We start from the raw sequence: 23416 nt of genomic DNA on the forward strand, positions 1-23416 counted from the left end.
AAGACGAGAGATTGCTCCTTTCAAGCATGTTCATGGAAGGTTGTGTGGAAGGAAAAGAAATAATAGTAAAAAGTGCACAGCAACAAGAATAATCAGTTTTGAAGGTTTGAACACACCACAGCACAGAGGTGCCTCTGGTTTATTAGAGGCTTAACAACAAGCAATGCAACATCTGTAGATCATGTCATGGATGTCTTACCTGGGTAACGGAGAAACGTGACTGGACTACTGCCCAGCGATTCATTTTTTCAGATGAAAGTAACTCTTGCATATTAGTCTGGAGTGAAGAAACACCAAATCCATGTTGCTTAAAGTTCAGAGCCAAGTTTCTAGAGCCACATCATTTATCTGAGCAAAAGGAACTAGAAGGTTGTTCTAAGACCATGGTATCGCTTAAATCCCAGACCTAAACCCCGCAGAAGATGAGATACCCGATGCAACAATATGGATAAGCTACATCTACAATGATATTTGACCCAAAAAACTAAAAGTTGGGTCTTTATTAGATGTACGCGTTACCAAAATAAAATGTTAAAATAGACTATTTATGTGTACTAGTACTACATATGAACAGTATTTTACAAAAAACAACTTGGATCATTTATTTCTGAAACAGACTTCAGTTAAGACAGAATAAGAAATACATAAAAAATTTTTATTGGTACATAGTAGGCTGTATATGGATCTAGTATGTACAAAAATTCAAAACCCATTGTACGACTCAAAATTCCGCTGCCTAACAAGACTCAAATACATAAAATAGATTTTAATTTACAATCTTATCAAGAATAAGGAAATGGCAAAGTTTTATTACCCTGCTGTTTTAGACTGTAAATGCTCCATTACACCTGGATCACTGAAAGTAAGACTATTATAAATCATACTCTGAGGCCATATTGACCTTTGTGCATTTTAATTCCATCCACTCTTAGTAATGTCCATACTGCACAAGCCTGCAGCTGTCAATCACGTGACAAAAAAGAAACAAGTGTCAGTATTTACTCTAAGTAACTAATCATAGATTAGTTTGCAGCCCTTTTTTTAAATATAATTTTAGCAAATTGTAGAATGGACATATTTTCATGGTGAGGTCAGATTATGTAACATTCTGAGGAAGGAAGAAAACCTCAGAGTATGATTCACTTAAGAGCACATCACTACAAACAATGCAAAAATAGTTCTGACCGGGCATTACAACCAAATACAAAGTGTCTTAGCTGCTATTATGATGCTCCACTGCTGCATCGAGAATCAAAAGAACAGAAGAAGAAGAGTGGGAGGCAGTGATTTGTGCTCCAGCAACATCCGTCAGCCAACATTAGCTCAGGGGGCAGAGGGGCGGGGGTCTTGAGTGAAACAGCTGGTTTCTGGTCTGAGGAGCTGGTGTGCAAGTCTCAGTTGAACTTCATGAGGAATGGAGCTCAACCTTCTTCATGAGTAAACTTTAAGTGTCTAAACAGCAATCATGACATCACAACAACTTGTGGCTCATAATTTCCCAAACCATTCTCCTTCTGAAGTATGGCATGTGTTTCTGTTCAACAGAAAAGGAAGAAATGCACATTGAGACCACTGTGACCAGGGTTTACTGACGCACTCCTATCAATAATGTCTGTGATTACCTGTGTGAATGTGATTGGCTTGTCTTTGGTAATGTAATCTGCATATTTGCAAGTGAACATTCCACAGTCGCTGCCATTCATCTGCTGTGGGATCTCCTGTAAGCAAGGCAAACATCCAAGGGGAACATTTGATTAACTCAAAAAAAAAAAAAAAAGGTTTACAAAGCATTTTTTAAAGAATTTTATTTCAACAGTACCAAAACTGCAGTGTTAAAATTAGCAAATATCAGAAAACTGTACGACGTCATCGCTCCTCTGTGGCTGGTGTTTGGGTGGCTTTAGCAAAAAGGGCATCACTGTTTAATGATGTCTAATGTTATATAGACAAGTATTTGCAACATGCTGTGACATGAAAATTAACTTATGAAGAAGACGACAGGAAGTAGTTGGAGGATAATGGCTCGGACTGTTTTTTGCTGACTCATCACATGAACACGCTTCACATGTGATTGTAATTGTTTTTCTTATTTAATGGAAAAAACGCAATTCCGAAATAGTTTTTTTTGTTGTTTTTTTTTACAACAGTGGAATATTGACAAAGTTTCTCACATATTTGTAGCAGAAACATCGTTATTGGCTGGCTCAGTCTGCACTACTATATCAAACAGACATAGCAGATGGAGCATCTGATTACTCCCTAATGAGGTCATTTATAAAAGGGGTTTGTAGCTTTCCAATGCTGAAGTGATCGAATGTATTAATAGATTGTAAATTAGTAGATGATAAATGGGGGTCTAGATGCCTTGTGAGTTTTATCAAACTCCAGCTGCAGAGGACAGGCAAGCAGGTGAAACTGATCCAAGGGCTGATTATAATCCATTAAAGCCCCAAAAATAAAACCAGAAATAAAAACTCCTACCAGGTAATGTGTTTCGGCTGTTGAATGTTTGACCAATTAGCTGAGTGCAGATGTTGATTTGCAAACTTTATACGGAAGTTCAAACTACTTTTACTTCCAACTAAATTTAACCCCATTGTAATTACATTTAATTGTGCTGACAATCCCTAAATACAAATAACATAACATAATAAGTCCCTGTAATTAACTAAAAAGAGTAGTAAATATCATTAGTTGCCCTATAATTGGACTGAGGTTTTTTTTTGTTGATTGTTAAAAAACCTCCTACTGCCCTCTGCAGGCCACACTGCAGATATATTTAAATGGAAATTTATGAAACAACAAACTTGTTAATCCAATGAAGATACAATGGAACGTGTAACATTTATAAATACTGCGTTTGTCAGACACTTCAATGCTTTCGGTGCTTTGACGTGTTAAACTTACACTGGGCTTCTTGCTGTGTAGAGTCCAGCCTGAGGTATCAAGTTCTTTGCCTTTTTTGTCTCTACTTTCCTGTTGCAGGTAGTCACTGTGAACGCACACACATGACACATATATCTCAAGATCATTGAACAGGTCACATTGAAATTTATGCATAAATTCCATTAATGAACCGAAACGTGACAGCAACGTACAACAATATTTGGCAAGCTTGATCATTGCTTCCTCCCATAGAATCAAAGTAGATAACAGATTTTTTGCGGAAATCCACCACCTAAAAGAAGAGAACAATGCATTTAGGTGAAAAACACTCTGAATAGTGGAATTTATTATCAATATGGCCTTCGTTTAGTTTTACCGAGAGGCACCAGTGCATTCCCAGATGGACAGGAACCAACAAGATGTCTTTCGCAAAGATGTCCATCTTTTTGGTCCAGCGGCGGACAGCAGAGTAGCCACTGCTCCGCAGCTTCGGGTAGAAAAACGTGTTGAATGTATTGACCGACGGCCGGTTTGGTTCTTTGCTGCGCTCAACCAACAGGTTCATGTAAAAGTTGATAACCTGTGAAATAAAATGAGTTGGACATGAACTAGAATTGTAGAGTAGGTGCAGATAAAAATATGGAAAGTACATTAGTATATTGATGAAAGATCAGAAATATTCTGCCCTGCAAAAAAGTGTATCAATATCCTCTGGGGTGCAAATAGAGGTAGAGTATACAAAACTGTATTTTTAAATTAGCTATAGCACACAGGGACAGTTAATACAGTCCCACTAATGGCAAAATATTCATAAGGTTGTTAGTTTAATCCTAGACATTGTGAGAGTTTTATGAATAATACAGAACAGAAGTTAGTGAAACATGGTTGTCAATGACAATCTGTCAAATGCTTTTTACCATTTTTATGCTGACGATTTAATAATATACTGCTATTCTGCATCACTATCGCAGGCAATGCAGTATTTGCAGTCTGCTTTTAATGTAGTTCAAACACGTTTACAAACTCTGAAGTTGGTTTTGAATGTGGACAAGACAAAAGCAATGATTTTCTCACATGCTAGAAAACTACCAGAAACTTCCCTATTGCTTACCACTGCTGTAGGAGCACAAATCGAGTTTGTCAGTAATTATAAATATCTTGGTTTTATTCTAGATAATGAACTCTCTTTTAAAAATCACATAGCAAATCTACTACGGACATTGAAAATGAAAATTGGGTTTTATTATCGAAATGGATCTTGTTTTACACTCAAAGCTAGAAAAAAATTGGTAGCAGCGACATTCCTGCCACTTTTGGATTATGGAGATGTTTTATATATGAATGCTTCGACCAAATGTCTTCAATCATTAAATACTGTGTATCATTGCGCTTTAAGATTTATAACCGGTAGTCGACATCTGACACATCCTTGTGATTTGTACGCAAAAGCTGAATGGCCTCCTTTAAGTGTACGGAGAAACAATCATTTAATGATCCTGATGTATAAATCTTTACTCGGTCTAACCCCAGCATATTTATCCACTCTCCTACATAGAACTGTCAGTTCTTGTTCTCTTCGCTCCAATAACATTATTCTTCTGCATGTCCCACGCTTTCGAACTGAAAAAGGGAAGCAGGCATTCAGTGTGTTGGCCCCCACAGCGTGGAATCAGTTGCAGTCTGAACTTAAGATGTCGGAAATAATTTCACTGGACTTATTTCGAGCAGTTCTTAAAGATAGGCAACAAGATTCTATGAAACAGTGTCATTGTTTTTAAATTGTTTTTATTGTTTTATACTTGTGCATATGTATTCATTGTTTTTATCTTGTAACCAGGTTGTTATGTATTGCAAATTTTTTGCTCAGGTCCCTCTTGAAAATGAGATCTAGATCTCAACGGGGTTTACCTGATTAAATAAAGGAATATATAATGATGCCAAGGGATACTTTGTAGCTTTAATCTGTGCTAGAGTCAGTTTTAGAAAGTTTACTTTTACACGAGTATGGTGTAACACTGACTGATTACTATTTAGACTCAGGGTATGCTATTAATGGTTAAATATGGTGTCAGGGATCGCATCCTTCAAATTTGCCTTCCAGCTTTGTTTTTGTTTTAATTTCAGTCAGGCCTGAAAGTTTAACAAATAGAAAAACTTTTGAACCGACGCCTTTTGGTATGAGGGGCAGCTGGACAATGTCATGAGCTGCACGCTGCGGACGTTCAGGTTTACAGTTTTAATAAAAGTGGCAGATTTGGAGAAAACCAACATGGCAAAATTTAATATTTTTAATTACAACTGAAATGTATAATTGGCAGGTTTAAAACAGTCTGTGTTTAAAACACACGCTAAGTGTTTTAAACCTGTTCAGATTTAAAATTAAAGCAAAACTCACCTCCAAATCAACTTTTTTTTACTGATAAACTATCTAAATGGGTTATTTAGAGTTCTAACTGTATATTTCAGTGCAAATTCTGACATTTTGTGCAGTTCTTTTACTTTTTCATTAATTGGCCTAAATCCGTCTCACTACTGGCCTCCTTTGGTCAAACTGAACTGATCTATTCACTCTCATTCCATGCTGTAATATTTTACATTATATGTACAATTCCTCATTGCACTTTCTAAGCCATTTGAAAGAAAGTTTGTTGCAGTTTATTTTTTTGCAGCTACTGGTGTATTTAAGTGTGCTTGTACTGGTGCAGACTTATCAAATCTCTTACAACAGGGTCTGGTACAATGCTTTCACAAGGGCATTAGTTACAGTGTAAGGATTTTATGTTCCCCCACCTCATCATTTAGCCAGTTGAGGTTGCTGAGGGTTTGCAGGTCTTTTCGTGTGAGGCTGAGACCGAAACCTTCACTTAGTACTTCATGAGGATTTCCTCCCTTCATCAGCGCCCTGTGTACCTCAGCTTCCATTTCCTTAACGGGTATGCAGAAGCACAAAAACAGAAAAGCACACAATTATATTAAAATTCAGGTTTAAAGTAACTTTTTGTTTGCCACTTTCATTTCCAATTATACAGCAAACAGAGAACAAACCTCTGTGAGTTCTGGAAACTCAGGTTTCTCCTCTACAGACTTTGGTTTCTCTATCACAAAAGTCAGAGGAATTTCCTTCTCCAAAGGAACGCGAACATGGACTTCAACATCTGGGCTCCGTTTTCCCTCGTCAGACAATCGCTGTTGACCAGGGGTTTTTGGACATTAATACAACAGGAGAAACACTGATTGGGGTACAAATAGAGTTGGACGAGGCATAAGAGGCAACTACCAACCTGTAGCAGAAGCTGGGCAGCTAAAGCTTCCTGTTCTTCTATTTGTCTCCGTCTTTCTCTCGCTCGAGAGTCATACATGCTTGTCCTAGAAAATAACAAGTGAAGAGATAAAATAAAATGAAAAAATAACCACCTTTTTGTTTGTGGCCAATCCAAATAAGGTTTTAATTATGAGGTTTTGCATCATCAAATGCTTTTAAAGGAGCTTACAGTTCCTTGATCCACAGCTCAGCTTGGAATAATGGTATGCTGTAAAAACAAAGTTTTGTTTCTTATACATTCAATATCCAAGCTACTTTTAATAATTTAGTTACTACAACAAAGAAAACAGTTAAAAATAACGATGCAAAAATGATTAATTCATAAAAACTATTTAGAAAGTTAAAGTACTAACCTTGAGCTTTCTTGCTTTTTGCATTTTTGCTCATTTACAATAATTACAGAGTCACCATCATGAGCTGCAAATAAAAAATTTACTTTACAATAAAAGAGGATAAAACCACACATTGAACCAGTATGTTATTTTATTTAAAGTTAACCTGATGACTCCGTCCCCTGAGAGGTGTTGTCTTGTAGAGTCGATGGGGAAGGAGCGGAGAAAAGAGCAGTGGTCTGACTGAAGCTGAGGTCTGTGTCTGCTGGCCAAATCTGACTCCCTGACTTCCTGGAGGCTCCCACAGGGCTGGGGAGGTTGCTGGAGCTCTGACTCGACATCCCTCGGGGGCTGGGTGGGCTACTGGGTCCTTCTGACGTCCCTTCAGCTGCTGATCCAGCTGGAGAAGACATTTGTAGCCGTGTGTGGCTGGTGAGGAAGCTGGTGCTGATGAGACAATGAAAGGATGGCAACAATAAACATTCCGTATCAGATGTCGAACTGGAGGCTGAGAGTCCACATCAGAGTAGAGATGCACCAATCTGATGTCAATAACTGTATCGGTCCCAAATCAGAAAAAAATTCTACATTAGGTATCATGGACAACGTGTCCATTCCATAGGGGCAGATCTATTCACTCTCATTCTATCCTTTGTGCTCCGAATGACATCATGCTTTATTATTTTACATTATATGTACAATTCCTCATTGCACTTTCTGAACCATTTGAAAGAAACTTTGTTGCAGTTTATTTTTTGCATTCAAACATGTTACTCTTGTATTTAAGTGTGCTGTAGTGGTGCAGACATATCAAATAAATTTGTAATTCAGCACATTTACATCTATGGTTTAAAAAGGAAACATTTTAAGTTGATTAAGCACCGTTTTTCTGCACTGGACCGTATCGGCTGATACTAAACCTCAGATATCTGCATCGGTATTGAAAGTGAAAAAGTGGATCAATGCATACCTACATTATTGAACTATATGCATCAGATGTGTGCTATTGCCAAACTATAAAACACACCACAACATATAAAAACTTGAACTAACGTGAGAAAAGGGTAAATATTTGCTATTCTGTTTGCATAAGAAAACTTTAAGCTCTTTTTAAGAAACCGTTTAAATTATAGCCCTTACATTAACTAAAGTAAGTTTCATAATTGTTACTGGTGAGTGGTGTCACGTTTAGAAACAAATCCCTGTTTCATTGGCAAACCTCCACTAATATAAACGCTGATTATGAGAGAACAAGTAGAGGATACAGTACAATAAACATTTTATTTTCCATTCCCTAGACCAGAGGGATGGGTAAATAATAGTTAAAAGTAAAACCTTTTGAAACTTTTTTAAAAAACCAAGGCATAAGCCCCTATCTGACACTTATTTCATTTTACACAAATGATTTACATGTTTTCTTTACGCCTCAATCGACTGAAAGTTTTAGACAAGGAATGAAGGGGTTGTAGCTGATACAACAATCATACTATCAACCTCTGCAAGAATTCATAAACTCTGAACTATAAATCATATTACAGGATTGTGGAGCAACTGAGAAAGAGCGATAATATAAAGAGCCTGCAGCTAGAAAATACTTAGATCTTACTCCTATTAGAAAGTTATTCAATAGGTAGGTTATGTAAATTCAGAATATATACTTTACTGACTGAATCTAAAACAATAACTAACCACAGAGAGATATTGTGTCTCAGAGAAAATCCAAGCACTGCTGCTAAAAATAAAATGTAAAGTTTTTAAACAAGAGTATCCGCAAACACGGCAGCCTTTTTTTCCAGAAACCATTTTGGTTTCACTCTGTGTAACACACTATTCATTGTGTTACTTACACTCCAAATTTGGGCTAGACTTGAGCAGCAGAGGAGCAGGGAGAGTGAGAAAACTGTGCTGAAACCATCCAATGATCCAACAGTTCTGGTTGACCAAACATAGGCTATTACTTTTACAAAAACAATGACTAATTTAACTTCCAAAATGAACAAATTTTTTCTTCTCAACTCTTTTGGGTAATCAATTGTCCCCTCTGGTTTCAGATGACTACTGACAAGATTGTAGATGCAGTTAAGTAAGGAATAAATTGTTGAATGTGTTGCAAACTCATTTACAAATACATAGAGAAAAAAAGGAAATGTATTTCAACTATGATCGCTGGGGCTTTATGTAATATTACTATTTTGCCAGATGCTGTTTGAACACTACAATAAATGACTTATAAAAATGTAAAGCTCTTACTTCCCTTTAACGTTCCATCTAGAATGTGTTCTCAGATTTCAATATATGACTGTGTAAAAGTACTCTCTCTGTTTGCATACTTACAAATCTCTATGGGATCTCACAAAGGTGTGTGCACTGCCGTTATGAAGGACAGTTGACTGGCCACCAGAAACCATAGTGAGAAGCTGTCTGTAGATCTCCTTCTCCTCCTCACGGATGGACTAATAAAAAAGGAGGAAAAGAATGACATTAAAAACAAAAAGAATTAAATGAATCAGATGTATAAGCACAATGGCTTCCTCCCCTCATGTCCTACCTCCTGAGCTGTGCAGTGGGACCCAGCTTTGTTTAATCGGCTTGATGAAGTGCTGTGAGTTGGGCTTTGCACCACTTTGATAGGAAAGGTTTTCTCATACATGTTGTTGCAGGAACTGTTTGCCGTGCCCACTCCACTTGACAAACTACAGACATGGTTTGGGTCATTAAAAAAAAAACATGGGGAAAAAAACTTACACAAACAATATCATCTAACATGGAGGACATTTCCAAAAGATAACTAAGAAGCAAGACATACCTTGAAGCTCCATGCGGCCGGAGGTTTAAAGGCCTGCCTAGCCTTGGGGAGGGGTGCAGCTTGGTGTGAATGGCGGGTCGCACACAGACCGAATGCCCATTTGTTTTTGGCACCTCACGATGTGCAGGACTCATACAAACTTGTCGCCTACAAACCTTTGATCCCATAATCATTCTGTCATTACGCAGCCAGTCTGAAATTGTGGAACAGAGAAAAACATGTTTTTTTAACCTGCAGGAGCTAGGCTGTGTGAATGCGTTAAGGTAAGATATTAGGGAAGAAAAATATTAAACACTTTTAGAAGTTTATTGCAAAAAATACTCTTGCTTTAAGAGACAGGTTTACCTGTTTTGGGTGTTTTCCACTCCAATATTGTTGAAGGAGCAGCAAATGTTTCATCCAAAGAGTTCCTGTGAACAATCTTTGACAAAACATAGAGATAAATGTTTTTGTCACTTTTATTATTGTCTCCGATTTACTGGTAATCTGTTCATCTGAGTGACTGGCAACGTAAGGCAGATGTAGCCCCCAAATTTCCCGAGCTTTCTTCAAAATTAAGGCAAAGCAACAAAGTGAATTTTAGCAACAAAAAATAAAAAAGTAAAGTGTCGACATATGCGCCACATCCAGGTAAATACTGGATGGTAATAAGCACCAGATGGATGGTATAACTATGACAAAAAATACTATCAACATTTTTTTTTTGTTTTACCAATTTGATGCATAGATTTAAATAAAACAAAAAAGTGGCTTTTGAAAGTGTTACAACTTCAAAACTCCTAAAATTTTCCATCATACATTTCGTACAGTTTAATATGCTTCTAATGATATAACATAAATGTGCAGGCGGAAACACATTTTCTCTGGCTGTATGGAGCATCAAATTTAGTGGCATACGCTTTTCAAAACTTCAAGTTTCAACGTATGACCGGCATATTTGTCAAGGAGTGACTGCAGGTCGGCTTGACTAATTATATTGGTATGTATAATGTTCTGCTCAATAACCATGTTTATTTGAAAAACAGTACTAAATTTACCAGGTGTTTTTTCAAGTTTTGCTTGGGTTTTTAACCCTATCTACATTTATTCAGAATTATCATGCCATGGGAACGTCATGCTGACCCAGGTGTAAAACTCTAAGGAAAAGGACATCTTTGAAGAAACAAGGAGGGTACTAAACTATTTTGGTCCAAACTAAAGTCACTCCAGCGTCATAGTATAAGAGCTTTAAACCCATGAGACAGCTTGTCAAAAAGATCCTCTTTGAAACCTGAACTTTATAAAGTCTTGGAAATTACCCATGCCCAATTCTGACACTTCTTGTGAAAGATGATTTGACGGTAATATTTCTAAAGCTTACCGGTCTCCTTGGGTAGACTGCAGCTGATGTTGAGGGCTGGGGCTCTCCGGAAGGGGAATCAGAAGAGGTAGGCAGAATATTTCTCAAAGTGGGGTTTACATTTTTCTTCATCCATGTAGCTACATTGCTACTATGATTTTTAACGCCTTCAGCAGCACTCCTGACTGAATCAATCAAATCTCCTAGAAAAACATTACAAAATTTTTAATTCATTAGCAATTATGGCGATACCAACAAGGTTTTAAACCCTGACAATGATGTAATTGAGCGAATATGCACATACCCATTCGTGTTTTCTTGGCTATCAAGTGTTCTTGATCGATACTGTGACCGTCTTCCAAACTTCAAAAGAGAGATAAAGACATTTTATTAGTGCGTTAAAACAAAAAACCTCAGAGATTTCAGATATAAACACAAGTTTCAAAAAGTTGTGTTCCGTTAAAATATATATATATATACATATACATATATATACATGCAATTTAGCTTAAACAAATAAATGAAGTTTTTACAGCTCGTACCAATCAATTGGTCTTTTTCTTCTGACTGGAGCATCTGTCGGAGCCGGGTGTTCAGGTGAATTTTCCACAGCCGGTTCTCCGTTGCGAAGATTGGCAAAGCTCGTTTCTATCCATTCGTAGATTTTATTCAGCATGACTTTAAAGTTTCATAAATGACAGCAAGAGTTTAAAGAAGAAAAAAAAAAAAAAAAAAACGTTGTGGTTGCTATCAGTCTGAATTATAGTCGAGCCGAATGAGGCTTCACGCGCCTCATTCAACTGAGGTAGGAAAGCTAAGGCGGTTTTAAAGGGCAACACTCCCCCTAAACATGCTCTTTACTTTTCCAAGGAAACAACTAACCGTTAGCCTCTTAGCTCGGATTTAGCCGTGTCTAGCTAGCGTCGTTAGCCACACTGCTAATTTATTGAGCCCTGTTTAAATTCCCAGAGGAGCGGCATAGGTCGCTGCTCTCGCGTTCGGAAAACTTGCTCTCATTTTTAGTTGCAGATTAACGTATTTACAGATAATTAATATGCCTATAAAACGTAAATAAACCAGTTGAAGTACAACATCTCCCGCTTCTTCCTCATTCAAAACCACATCATGGCTGAAGCTGACATAGCTCTGTCGCCGAATCTGATTGGATGACTGGAGGTTGTAAAATTGAGTGTTGTGTAAATGTATTGGTTTAGTGCACACTTAAGAAAAGCGCTTTATAGACGTCACACCCGCTGGCGTGGAGTATAAAGACATGGTTCTCAAACTATGGTGCAAGTACCTCTGTTGGTACGTGAGTTTATCTTGTGGTATTTATTTGAAATTTTGGGATTCATTATTTTATTCAATTTAATTATGATGAATCTTTGAAAGTGATCCAGAGGAGGTGCTTTCTAGCTATACATGCTGTAAAACAGCTCTGACGTTGAAACTTGTTTCTTTTAATTACACATCATAGCTGTGTTAGAGTTTCTAGCTGTGGAAATTGTAAATTTATATGCACCGTCAGGCTAATTAGTATTAGCAATGTCAGCTACTTATAATGGACTTGTATGTATTTTATGCTTTCAGGGTAGTTAAAAAGATGCTTAATGAAGGAGGGATGTTTTATGGTAGCTATTACATATTCAGGTTGATGTGCAGCTTTTTGTATGTAGGCCTAATAGTTTCTTTTCTGTCTTATCTAACAAAAAATTCTCCTTACATAACATTGTGGAAAATTGCAAATTGGACTTTTCATGACTTTCTTCGAACATTGGTTTTGTTACATTCTCTCTTCTATGGAGGCCTGATTCGTAGAGCGCACAACTCAGTTGTCTTGCCAACAGACTTTTCCATCTGAGCTGTGAATCTCTGCACCTCCTCCAAAGTTACTGTGGACCTCTTTAGATGCTTTTCTGATCAGTGCCCTGTTGGCCCTCCTGTCAATTTAGGTTAGATGGCCATACCTTGGTAGGCTTGCAGCTGTGGCATTCTCTTTCCATTTTTGGATCACAGTGGCGCAGTTGGTAGCACTGTTGTCTTGCAGCAAGAAGGTCCCATGCGTGGGTTCTCTCCGGGTACTCCGGTTTCCTCCCACAGTCCAAAAACATGACTGTTAGGTTAATTGGTCTCTCAAAATTCTCCCTAGGTGTGAATGTGTGTGTGTGCATGGTTGTTTGTCCTGTCTGTCTCTGTGTTGCCCTGCGACTTGTCCAGGGTGTACGTTAACTGGAGATAGGCACCAGCACCCCTCCTGAGCCTACTAGGGACAAGGGTGTTAGCAAATGGATGGATGGATGGTTAAGAACTCTGTGATATTCAAAGCTTCAAATATTGCTTTACAACATAACCCTGCTTTAAACTTCTCCGCTACTTTCTCTCTGGTCTTTATGATATTGTTTATTCAATGGTGTTCTCTCACAAACCCCTGAGATGTTCACAAAACCCTATTTACACTGAGATTAAAGTACAAATGGAAATGAAAGCAAATGGAAGATAACTGTCAAGATAGAATTTTATTTAGAGCTATCAGAGCAAAGCTAATTAACACATGAACATAGAATTTTTTATTTGAAAAAAAGAAGAAAAAAAAGAGATATATATAATTTTTATTGTATTTCACCAGTTTGTACGACTGTGTTCAACTTTCCAACTAAATCCCTCCCAATTATTTCCAATACCATGTGGTGAAGATACTAAACAATAAATTTAAGATATTTTGGTCTGATCTGATGTTTCTATAGAAAAACTGCCGATATAAACTTTCAGATCTTTAACAAGAACTGTAACATATATATAATTATAGTATAGTAACACTATAATTATACACACTCTTGAATAAATAGGACAGTAACACCAATTCCAGGATAAAATGCAGAGTCCAACAACATATTTCACCAGTATAATAAAAGTAAAAGTAAAAAAGAACATTTTAAAACTCCTATAAATTCATTTGAAGCATCAGACTCCTAACTTTAATGCCATCTAAAATAGTAAAATAAAGTGGAGGAATGCTTGTGGAGGAAGCATTCAGGTTCCTCCACAAATGCAGTCCTTATTAAAGGTGCATAAAGTCTCTCCATGTTTGGCACTGTAAAGTTGATATTTACTGACAGATATACGGTCAAGTTGATTGAAAGTTCTCACATCAGTAACTCTAAAACCTATAAGGCTCAATCTGAATATCTTTCTGAAAGATATCAATCAAGAATTCTCCACTGAAACATGTTGATTCAACCACACAGTAGACAAGTCACATACAGGGATTGCATAAAAGGGAACACATTGAATAAAAGTTTTGTAGTCACACAAACCAAAATCATCATGACTTTGGGTAAAATTATTAATGTGCATTGACAAATTTAAATAAGTATTAATACCACAATAATTTGCACCGAATGTGAAAACTGTTTTCAGATTGTCATTTAAAGCCCCGATGAAAATGTATCACTTACTGTCAAGTTGTTAAATACAGCATAACACTTTCAAGTATAGAGTTGATATGACTAGATGCATATACATTTTTGAAATGTGTTTTAAAGTTACATTTCTCCTACCGGTCTAAAAGAAGATCCACAGCAACACTCAAAAGATAGAATGAACGTTATTTGCATAAGTTTGAGCTAAGAGTCATGCATTATGTTTTGTTGTTTCCATTAATCCTAAATGAGCAATGACATTTGTTCTTTGCAGATGATTTATGACACATACTAATACAGCTACTATGGACACACCCAGTATGTTTCATTAACATCGAATGTAGAGACATCACAAATCACTGTTTCTGGCTCATAAAGCTAGTAAGTTAACCTGCAGGTTGGGTTCACAAGCATGCTGGAAATCGGATTGGAGGGTATCAGACAACTTTGGGAGGAAATAGTTATGAAAATGTGTCTATGTGGAGCTATACAGAAGATTTATAAAGTATCATAACTGAAAAAAAAGGTTTTCTGAAAACACAGTCACCGTGGTTGCCAACATCTTAAATTTTTTTTTATGGTGGGGCGGCCCTGCAGGTTTGAAGGCCAAGCTTATTCTCGCTTTGTTCCAAAGATTTGGAGGAAGAAGGAGAAGATATACACGATGTCCAGGTAAATGTTGAGGGTGGCAAACACATATTCTTCTGGACTCATGGTGTATCTCTTGTTCCCCATAAGCAGCTGTGTGTCGAATGCCAAGAACTACAACAGACAAAGTAAGAGCAGTTAACCCATCACTTAATCAGTTGTCTTTTGCATGTTGCACCTTCTACATCATCATTAATGCTCAACTGTAAACATACTCTTACCATTGTAAATAGAATGGCTCCCAGGGCAGCATAAATGGCATCCAACCAGGGTACCTGCAAGATAGAGATGTATTTTCCATAATATTGTTGCAAGAATTAAGCAGGTAGCATACTGACAACACTATTGTTCAATGAGCTGATTGAAGCAATCTGGACCCTCGGAAATCTGACCTTTCACAGACATTGCATAATCTGACCTAAACACTCGAAGAAGTCCTTTATTATGACATCAGATTGAATAGAAATACCATACAAATACCATTCCTGAGATAGAAGGCATTACTAAAAAATGGCTTATTTAGATGTCAAAATATGTCAAAGTATTGTTTGAAGTGAATGATTTCATTCTGCTAGTTTAGAACTTAGCATTAAGCATTTGACACGTGCAGTCTTCATTCTGCAACAAGTGTATTAGTTTTCCTGTTTCTTCTGTTAACCTTTTTTTTTTTTAGAATATTCCAGAAAGACTATGTCACCACCATATGGCCCAGTGGTGTCATTTGCAGACAAGAAGGATCAAGTAGAGTTCTTTGCCCTGTCAATGGAAAAACACCCCTTACGGGAAACTTTGAGCCTTGAAATGTGATGCCAAGGTGTCCCGACAAAGTATCAGTTTAAAGCCATGTGGTCTCACAGATAATGAGACCACATGTGATGCAAAGTCTTTAAACAATTAAATATGTAAAACCCCGAGTTATTTACACCTTTTTACGTTTTTGTGTGCTGTTTTGCTATTGATTATTTTAGTGTTGCTTTACAATTAAGAATCATGTAGAATCTGGAAGTGGATTCTTTGACTGACTGATCTTACTGACTGTACTTACATACTGAAAAGGCAGGACAATCGCCAGCACCAGTCCAGAGATGAACATCACCATACAGAAGATGAACAGTATACCTTGGCAAGAGGTCACATCAAGCTAGAGATGGAGATAAAGAGAGAGAGAGAGAGAGAGCAGATACTTAAAATCAATTAACTGGACATATTAAAAAAGATGCATCTAAATATGGTGTTTGAATGTCAAGGTGTGTAAGTTAGGATTAGATAAGATAGTTTATTTGTCTTCCATGGGAGAAATGTGTCTTAGAAAAGGGGTCAAGGCTGCAACAAAGACAAAACAATATTTCAGACAAAGTCAATCACAATAAATACAGAAAACTAGCAGAAATCAACTTTTTTACAAAAAAGCACACTGGTACGCAATATTAATGTGCAAAAGAAAACACGGACTTCAGATGTGTAGTACAGCCACAAAACAATGCTTCTTTACATACAATTCATAATAATTTTCAGAGCCTCTTGTTATCTTGTTAAGGCCCTGATAGTTGTCCATTAATCAGGCTGATCGAGAGTGGTACAAACGAATGTTTAAGTGTGTAGCAAACAGAGAGAGAGACCATTTGCCTCACCTTGGTTTGGAAGCTGAAGACTGTAACAACAAGACAGACTGCGGCTGTGATGCCCAGGCACATCACTACTGACTTGGTGTTATAGAAGCTATAAAAAGAAAATAAACATGCAGAATTTAGTTTCATTTATGTTATTTTACTGACCACATCAACATTCAGCACCCCCCCCCCCACCAAACACATTAATCTAAAGTGAATGATGTGATCTCTGCATGGACTGTTCCTGATACCTCAGCAGATGATGGTAGTATGTAAAATCCTACATATGGCAAGACATTACTTTTTGTTACAGTGGATCCTTGGCCTTTTGAGTCTTAAGGGAAACTTGGATGCCTTTTATTAAATATGACAGTCCTCTTTTGGATAATCTATGTCAATGATATACTTTGCAAGGCACGGCCACATTTTATTTTTAAATATAACCAGCGGTAAGCTGGAAATAAGAAATACTGTATCTCTGTGCACATGTCCTATGCTGATCTGTTCTGCTTCTTTTTGCTGTTACTTTTGTGTGATAAGTAAATGTTTAATAAAATACTATTTAAAAAAGCGAATAATGTAAACAAAAACCGTTTTCCATATTTTAGAAAAAAATATGTGCATCAGAGAGGAATACAAATGGTATGCATTTGTATTCAAATTCACACAACACTTTTCAAAGGTTTATGTGTAGAAAGAAAACCGTGTTCTCACTTTAATCTACTACTTTGTGATAGTCTACCCTCAAAAATCCTTATATAAACCATTGAAATTTGTGGATATGACATGAAAAATGTCAAGAAGTTCAAAGAGTATGAGTTAAGAATATAAATATAAAATTTACAATATACAAAATGGCAGTTTTATAAAACTCTGCCATTGTTGAAAGGGAACAGAAAGAGAATATAAATCAATACCTGGACAACATTCCAGTCATGTAAGAAAGGGATAAAGTCTGTAAAGAAATACATATTTTAAATAATGTCTTCCATCCTGGAATATGTTAAAAACTATGTTTACAAATTTAGAAAAAAATGTACTAAATGTATAAACATAGCTATTTTTGGCTTACAAAAATGGCAAGCAGAATCAGATTCCATGGAAACTGTCTCCTGCAAGATAAAAATCAAATCATTTAGATTTTAGTCTTCATTGATTTCCCATTTATTCTGTAATCAAGTCAGTTTTGAGAAATATTGATTTACCTGGGTGCAGAGCAGCATGACAGAGTCAAGTAGGTGACAAAGAACACCACGCTGCCATACGGGGAAAAATACTGTTAGGCATGATTGGCAAAAAAAAAAAAAAAAAAATTGTTTTTAAATATTGTATGCTCGTTGAAGTTGTGACTTACTATGAGGCCCAGTACCACCCAGGGTTGGTTTGAATGTAGTCTTTCACTGGATCACTAATAGAGAAATTAAACTGCAAATAAATACCCAGAAAAAACAAGCTGTAATAGTAATTAGTTTACCAAAACTTAGGAAGACTTACCAGAAGGTAAAAAGAGCCACAATTGCAACAGTGACCAAAAGTTGAATCATCAAGATAGAGTACACCTAACAGAAAGAAATCCAGAATAGATCATAAAAGTGTTTATGTACGGATGTGTTCTAGTCAGGGAGTCACATTTTAACACTGCTCTATTATGACAATATTCCTGCTGAATGAGCAAGACATGAAGCTTTGTGATACCTTACGAATGAAGACTCTTCTGATGTTGACATCATCCCAGGTGAACTCTGTGAGCATCTCCACATCATTGTAGCAAGGCGCACTGACACCTAATGGTCACATTCATTTAGGTCATGTCAACGGCTCCAATCCTTCACACATTTATACACGCTCATTGTTACAATGCCTTTTCAGTTCAGTAAGTACCACAGCTAGGTTTGAAATATGAGAATATGTTGGTTTTATAAGTGGACCCAGAAAAAATATGTGTAATCCTACCTGCAATAGCTTCCTCATATGTGGGGGGAGGTGGTGCCACAAAGGCCTCTCCACTTGTGGAATCATTCCCCTTGTTAGCAAGTGACAGCTGAATGAATAAAATATAAATTTTTTTTACTATCAACCTTCTTAAAGGTAACAAGTTTACATTTCTCCTAGAAGTAAAATCTCACATTTTCACACAAAGTTGGAGTAAATAGGCTACAGGATGAATACAAGAGCACAGCACACACATAAGATCCCTATATGTGAAAGATGTTGACAATTAATCTGTCCTGTCAAAGAATATCAGGTACATTTAGTTGGTCTGCATTAAGTCTAAATTAAATATATTGAAGTTATAGGTTGCTATGAAAAAATGTTCAATGGGTTTGAAAAGCACAATATTTAATATCTGAAATTTGTTAGTTACCTCTTACAAATTTGTGTTAAGCTAACACAAATGTTGTATTTAGCTTAAACTTTAAGCTAACGCGACATTTTATTACTCCATGCAACTATTTTCAGCCTAACAGGTTTAAATAATATAGTGAAAGACTGTGGTTTGCTCAAATTAAAAGTAAAATTTGAGCGTGCACAATTTTCTAAATAATTGAAAATAGTGTCTGATATGAGGGCAGTAAAGGATAGCACAAACTTCCTGAGCTCTGGAAAGAAGTGGAGGGCTCATGGTGATGTAACGCGTTAAACAACCAATGACGCATTTCATTCAGAACCATAAACAGGCTTTATTAAAGAACGGCATTCATTCGGTGTTACTATATCAAATCACTTTAGCAGCAGGATCATTATATATCCACAGATTGGTTGATGTGATCAGGAAACGCTCACCCTAAGGGAAAATATATATATATTCCTTAAAAAGACAGGAAGAAAGGTAAACATAGACAACAGAAGACAAGGCCAGCTCATTCATACCTTGCCCTGTGTCATGATGCCTGTCTTTACTCCGTCAGCAGCTTGTATTGGTTTCCTTGCCAACCAGTCAGTCAGTCAGTGGGGATCTGGTGTCTTCTTCCTTGTTAATGCACCTCTCAAAGCCAAAACAGTGAACTAACAGCTGGGAGATCGGGCCTTGGACTTTTTATGCGCCCTGCTGTCTGATGAGACTGAAAACCGGGCTCTGATGACGCACTGATGTAACCTCAAAACATCGCACTTTCCACTTGTGCGGATGCCCCTCCCACACCCACGGGGGGATGTTCTAGCAGCATCCAGAGAAAGCTGCTCCATAGAAGAGAACTGGGACTGTACCACAGCCCGTCGGAAAGTGGGGAGGAGCGGCAACATGAGACCTGCGTGATGCGTTTTGAGGTCTGTACGTCCAGAGAAATCTGGCAACACGGTCTGCAGCAGAGGTGGTGGAGTGGGGAGTTGTCGCAGAGCCCAATTTTTATTTTTTTTTATTCTACATCAGAGTTGGCAAATATATTTTCAGTTAAATTAAGTCGGCCTACTGTACATAAATGAGTCAAAATAAACACTTTCATTCTAAATGTAATTAAAATCAAATGTAAAATTACATGATTTATTAGCAGTATTTAGACCTCAGTATTTAGCAGTATTTGTTTTATGTGATAGACCAGCACAAAGTAGGTCATTTTAAAGGTGAAAAAAGGTATATTCATCCCTCTCTGATACCTTAAAACAAAGTTTATTGCTGTGCGTTGTCTTCAGAAGTCACATAATTAATAAGCAGACTCCATTGAGTCCCAGAGTATGGCAGCCTTTTCAGACCTAAGGTAAGCTATTTAGCCCAAAATATAAAATGTCTTGCACAAAATCAAAAAAAAAGAAGAAAAAAAACCTCATTGTGTATTACTCTGAATACACCATTCATACAGTAACGTGGCAGCATCATACCATGGGATGCTTTTCTTTAGTACATATATGGAAGATGCAAAGCACCAGATACAGGTAGATCATGAAAGGAAAACTTAAGAGAATGGTCCAAATTTCAGATGTTGATTCAACTGAGAATTTGTGGTAAAACTTCAAAAGTAATGATTTTCACAAATGATTTATATCTGATATGAATGCATCTGGGTTATTTTGTAAAGAATGGGCACAAATGTCATTTTCTAGATGTGCTGAAAAATACCCCTAACGCTCACCCCAAGAAAAGGACTAGCAGCTGTAATTGCATCAAAAGGTGATTGTAGAAGCAACTATTTGATACTTTTGTTGGTCTATCACATACAATACTTTGTTTGTAGAGGGAATGTGAGAAAGGTCAGTGGTTATTTGCAAATTGCAAGACCTTAGAATAAATCAAATATAAGTTACTCAACAATAAAACAAGTTTCTTACATTCCACATATGACCCTTCATTTTCAATTATAAAGAACAGAAACATGGACAAAAAATAGACAAAAGTTGCAGATAAAACTGAAAAGACGAAGTGATGTGGCCTATTATAGATCGCAAATATCTTTAGCTCTACGGATACACTGTACTTTCAAGCCTCTGTAAACTAAACGTTTCAGTTTTCTTTTTCCATGAAGTACCTGTACTGCTGAACCTTATGAAGGTTTTGAATTGATTGCATTATATGAATGGACTTTTGGAGCCATGTATAAGTACCTGAAATCATTTCTAGAAAGACTCAGAAGCTGTGCAGCATTTTAGGAATTTGTTTAATGAATGAAGCCAGATGTAGCCATTTCCCCATAGCATCCTTAAACATGAAGGGTCGACAATATTCATAAATAACCAACCAAGTAATAACAAGCAAACATAAAAACTGAAGCTACACTAAATTTACTGACAACCCTTGTTGATTTCCTTTTTTTGGCAAATGTGAACTAAAGTCTATCCCAGTCAAATCTGACCAAATTACATATTCACATCAGGTAATCTTAAATTGATATGTGGCCCAAGTCTTTACTCCACCTCCCCCTCCCCTCTGCATCCCTCCAGTCTCAGATCAGTGTCATTCCTGCTCAGGGTGAAAAGACTAATGACGGCCATCAGAGCTGCCAGCATCATGATGGCGCAGCCTCCGAACATGTGTCTGGTGCCGCCGCCGCCCTCTCCTCCTCCTGTTCCTGAGATTTCTCCGTGGAGCGCCAGTAGTCCCAAGCAGGCCAGCAGGTGCAGCGGTAGCCGAAACCAGGCCAGCACACCGGCACGCTTCTCCTCTGGGATCACCCTTCCCTGCAGAAAGCTGACTGCCGGGAAGTACAGGCCGCACGCCAGCTCCAGCAGCAAGAAGGCCAGGAAGGAATCGTGAGGCCTCGGCTGTCCCGGCACAGTGGAAAAGGTTAACATGAAAAATGAGAAGAAGGCCATCAGAATGGCGAGACAAAGCACCTGACCAGGCTGCAGACGATAACGAGTGGAAGTGGCTAAGCGGTACAGCAGGGAGCCCACCATAGAGGCCGCCATGAGGCAGGAGAACACTATACCTAAAGGGGGGCCATGAGGGTCCAGCACTGGAGTCCATAGGAAGACAAATATGTAGAGGACACTTTCAAACAGAGCCTGCACACCACCTAAGAGCAGGACTCTCTTGTCTGACAGCAGGCAACGGAGTCCCTCGTGGCAGCTGCGTGAAAATCGCTCTTTAGCAGACAAACGAATGACACCTCCATTTGCAGCGCCAAGTATCAGAGTCTGTTTATCTCCTTCAGGACCTCTTTCAGCCTCCTCCTTACCCCAGTCTGTTAGTACCACCCAGCCACAGCAGCCAAGGCAGGGCACAGCCAGCAGAAAGGGAGCCACTGGTCCCAAGTGAATCCACTCAGCCAGCAAGTTAGCTACAAGCCCTGCTCCCACAGCCAGGCCATGGTTCCAGGTAGCAACTTTATTAAAGGTGCTGGGGATCCATTCTTTGGGAAAGTCATGGACATCTAAATGTCTGTGCACATACCAGGCTTCAAACGTGGTGGCGAGCAGGGATGTGGACAGACCACCCAGGATCCGGCCCACAATCAAAACAAAATAGTCCCTGGAGAGCTTGGTGAGACAGCAGGCCGAGTAGGACACACAGAAGAGCAGACATGTTTGTCTGCGGCCCAGGACCTGAGGCAGCCAGCCTGAAAACGGAGCAAACAGGACGCAGGAAGCCAGTCCGCAAACGTATAAAATAGCTATTTGAGATTCCAGGAAGCTGTAGTGGCGGTACAGTTTGTAGAGGTAAGGACCCTGGAGCCAGTCTGCCCACAAAGCCAGGAGGTACGCCCGCAGAAATATCCTCTGGAATCGACGGAAAGCCGGGTTGGCAACAGCAGTGAGAGTGGACTGAGGTGGTGTGAGGCGGCGTGCTGTGAACTCCAAGCCAACACACAGGGCCAGCAGGACAATTATCGCAAAGTAAGCAGTCACCAACATCTTGAGTAGTATTGCATACAGTTAGTCAAAACGGAGTTTCAACTTTCCCATTTAGTTTCCTCCTGTTCTTCTGGAACTGTGAAAAACATAACAGAGGTGCCATTGAGTAAAAATATTCACCATGTTAGTTTAACACTAATAATACTATTTTCACTCATTGATTTTGGTCACCTAACACCAAAAACAGCTGGTTGCAACTGGAAAACATTAGGTTCACAAGTATAAAAAGCTGAAAGACTGATTATGGACAGCTAAGTTCACGTAAAGTGAATCTACAGCTAACAGTTCCTGTTACAGTTGTCGTTAGCATGTGAGCTAACGTGCTACTACCAAGATAAAAGCGAGTGTTTTTAATGCAATAAGCCGAATATTTTTGGCATCTAAATTATAGAATGCAATACATCTTACCATATCGGTTAACACCGGTCCCATATTAAATGTACAATTTAGTAATGACTAACACTAAACAACTCAGCAACAGACTAGGATTGTAGCAAGCATACATTAGCAAACACATCCTTCTCTTCCTGGATCCAATGTTTGTTTTATGTCACCAGCAGATGGCGCTCCTACCTCACTTTTTTACTTAAGTTTGTAGACAGTCCCTATCACGTGGCATAACCAGTTTTTTTCTGAGCTATTTTTTCCCCTGCATCATTGGTGAAAAAAACAAACGATTTACTGTAACCCTTAAATTTAATTCTATTTATTTAGCTTTATTTCATATCTCTTGATTTTACTTTTTCATTCTACTTTTCTTTAATTTTGT

The 23416-nt window shown here is 37.9% G+C and overlaps 3 protein-coding genes across 3 annotated transcripts; all 3 read right to left on the reverse strand.

Annotated features, from left to right (window-relative positions):
• Positions 1 to 634: 634 nt before the first annotated feature.
• senp1 (SUMO specific peptidase 1) lies at positions 635 to 11842 on the reverse strand. The gene is made up of 18 exons (XM_032574840.1): positions 11228 to 11842; positions 10990 to 11048; positions 10707 to 10888; positions 9692 to 9767; positions 9347 to 9539; positions 9089 to 9233; positions 8875 to 8993; positions 6707 to 6987; positions 6562 to 6625; positions 6378 to 6416; positions 6168 to 6252; positions 5932 to 6072; positions 5677 to 5811; positions 3263 to 3466; positions 3099 to 3178; positions 2908 to 2992; positions 1623 to 1718; positions 635 to 1534 (listed from the first exon to the last, which is right to left on the reverse strand). The coding sequence occupies exons 1-18, from the start codon at positions 11359 to 11361 to the stop codon at positions 1472 to 1474; spliced, it is 2181 nt and encodes a 726-aa protein (XP_032430731.1). The 5' UTR covers positions 11362 to 11842; the 3' UTR covers positions 635 to 1471.
• Positions 11843 to 13182: 1340 nt separating this feature from the next.
• On the reverse strand, positions 13183 to 19719 carry LOC116727450 (protein lifeguard 2-like). Its single transcript, XM_032574891.1, has 12 exons — positions 19234 to 19719; positions 18316 to 18403; positions 18058 to 18146; positions 17857 to 17921; positions 17717 to 17770; positions 17568 to 17618; positions 17435 to 17474; positions 17280 to 17317; positions 16384 to 16471; positions 15798 to 15893; positions 14974 to 15027; positions 13183 to 14866 (listed from the first exon to the last, which is right to left on the reverse strand). Exons 1-12 carry the CDS (start codon positions 19246 to 19248, stop codon positions 14717 to 14719), a joined length of 828 nt encoding a protein of 275 aa, XP_032430782.1. The 5' UTR covers positions 19249 to 19719; the 3' UTR covers positions 13183 to 14716.
• Positions 19720 to 20932: 1213 nt separating this feature from the next.
• mfsd5 (major facilitator superfamily domain containing 5) lies at positions 20933 to 23193 on the reverse strand. Its single transcript, XM_032574879.1, has 2 exons — positions 23056 to 23193; positions 20933 to 22723 (listed from the first exon to the last, which is right to left on the reverse strand). Exon 2 carries the CDS (start codon positions 22645 to 22647, stop codon positions 21199 to 21201), a length of 1449 nt encoding a protein of 482 aa, XP_032430770.1. The 5' UTR covers positions 22648 to 22723; positions 23056 to 23193; the 3' UTR covers positions 20933 to 21198.
• Between the last annotated feature and the right edge of the window lie 223 nt (positions 23194 to 23416).

This window comes from Xiphophorus hellerii, chromosome 1 (assembly GCF_003331165.1).
Source record: "Xiphophorus hellerii strain 12219 chromosome 1, Xiphophorus_hellerii-4.1, whole genome shotgun sequence".
NCBI lineage: Eukaryota > Metazoa > Chordata > Actinopteri > Cyprinodontiformes > Poeciliidae > Xiphophorus > Xiphophorus hellerii.

Bases quoted from the DNA above. Each gene is read 5' to 3' on its own strand.
- senp1 (XM_032574840.1), bottom strand. From the start codon at position 11,361: ATGCTGAATAAAATCTACGAATGGATAGAAACGAGCTTTGCCAATCTT. The intron at 3,467-5,676 runs GTGGGGGAACAT...TTTATTTCACAG, and splicing joins TCAACTGGCTAAATGATGAG to GTTATCAACTTTTACATGAA. The intron at 1,535-1,622 runs GTAATCACAGAC...TCTGTTGAACAG, and splicing joins AGCCAATCACATTCACACAG to AAACACATGCCATACTTCAG.
- LOC116727450 (XM_032574891.1), bottom strand. The intron at 17,619-17,716 runs GTAAGTCACAAC...CCCGTATGGCAG, and splicing joins GGGTGGTACTGGGCCTCATA to CGTGGTGTTCTTTGTCACCT. The intron at 16,472-17,279 runs GTATTGATTTAT...TTCTTTTTATAG, and splicing joins ATGACTGGAATGTTGTCCAG to CTTCTATAACACCAAGTCAG.
- mfsd5 (XM_032574879.1), bottom strand. From the start codon at position 22,647: ATGTTGGTGACTGCTTACTTTGCGATAATTGTCCTGCTGGCCCTGTGT.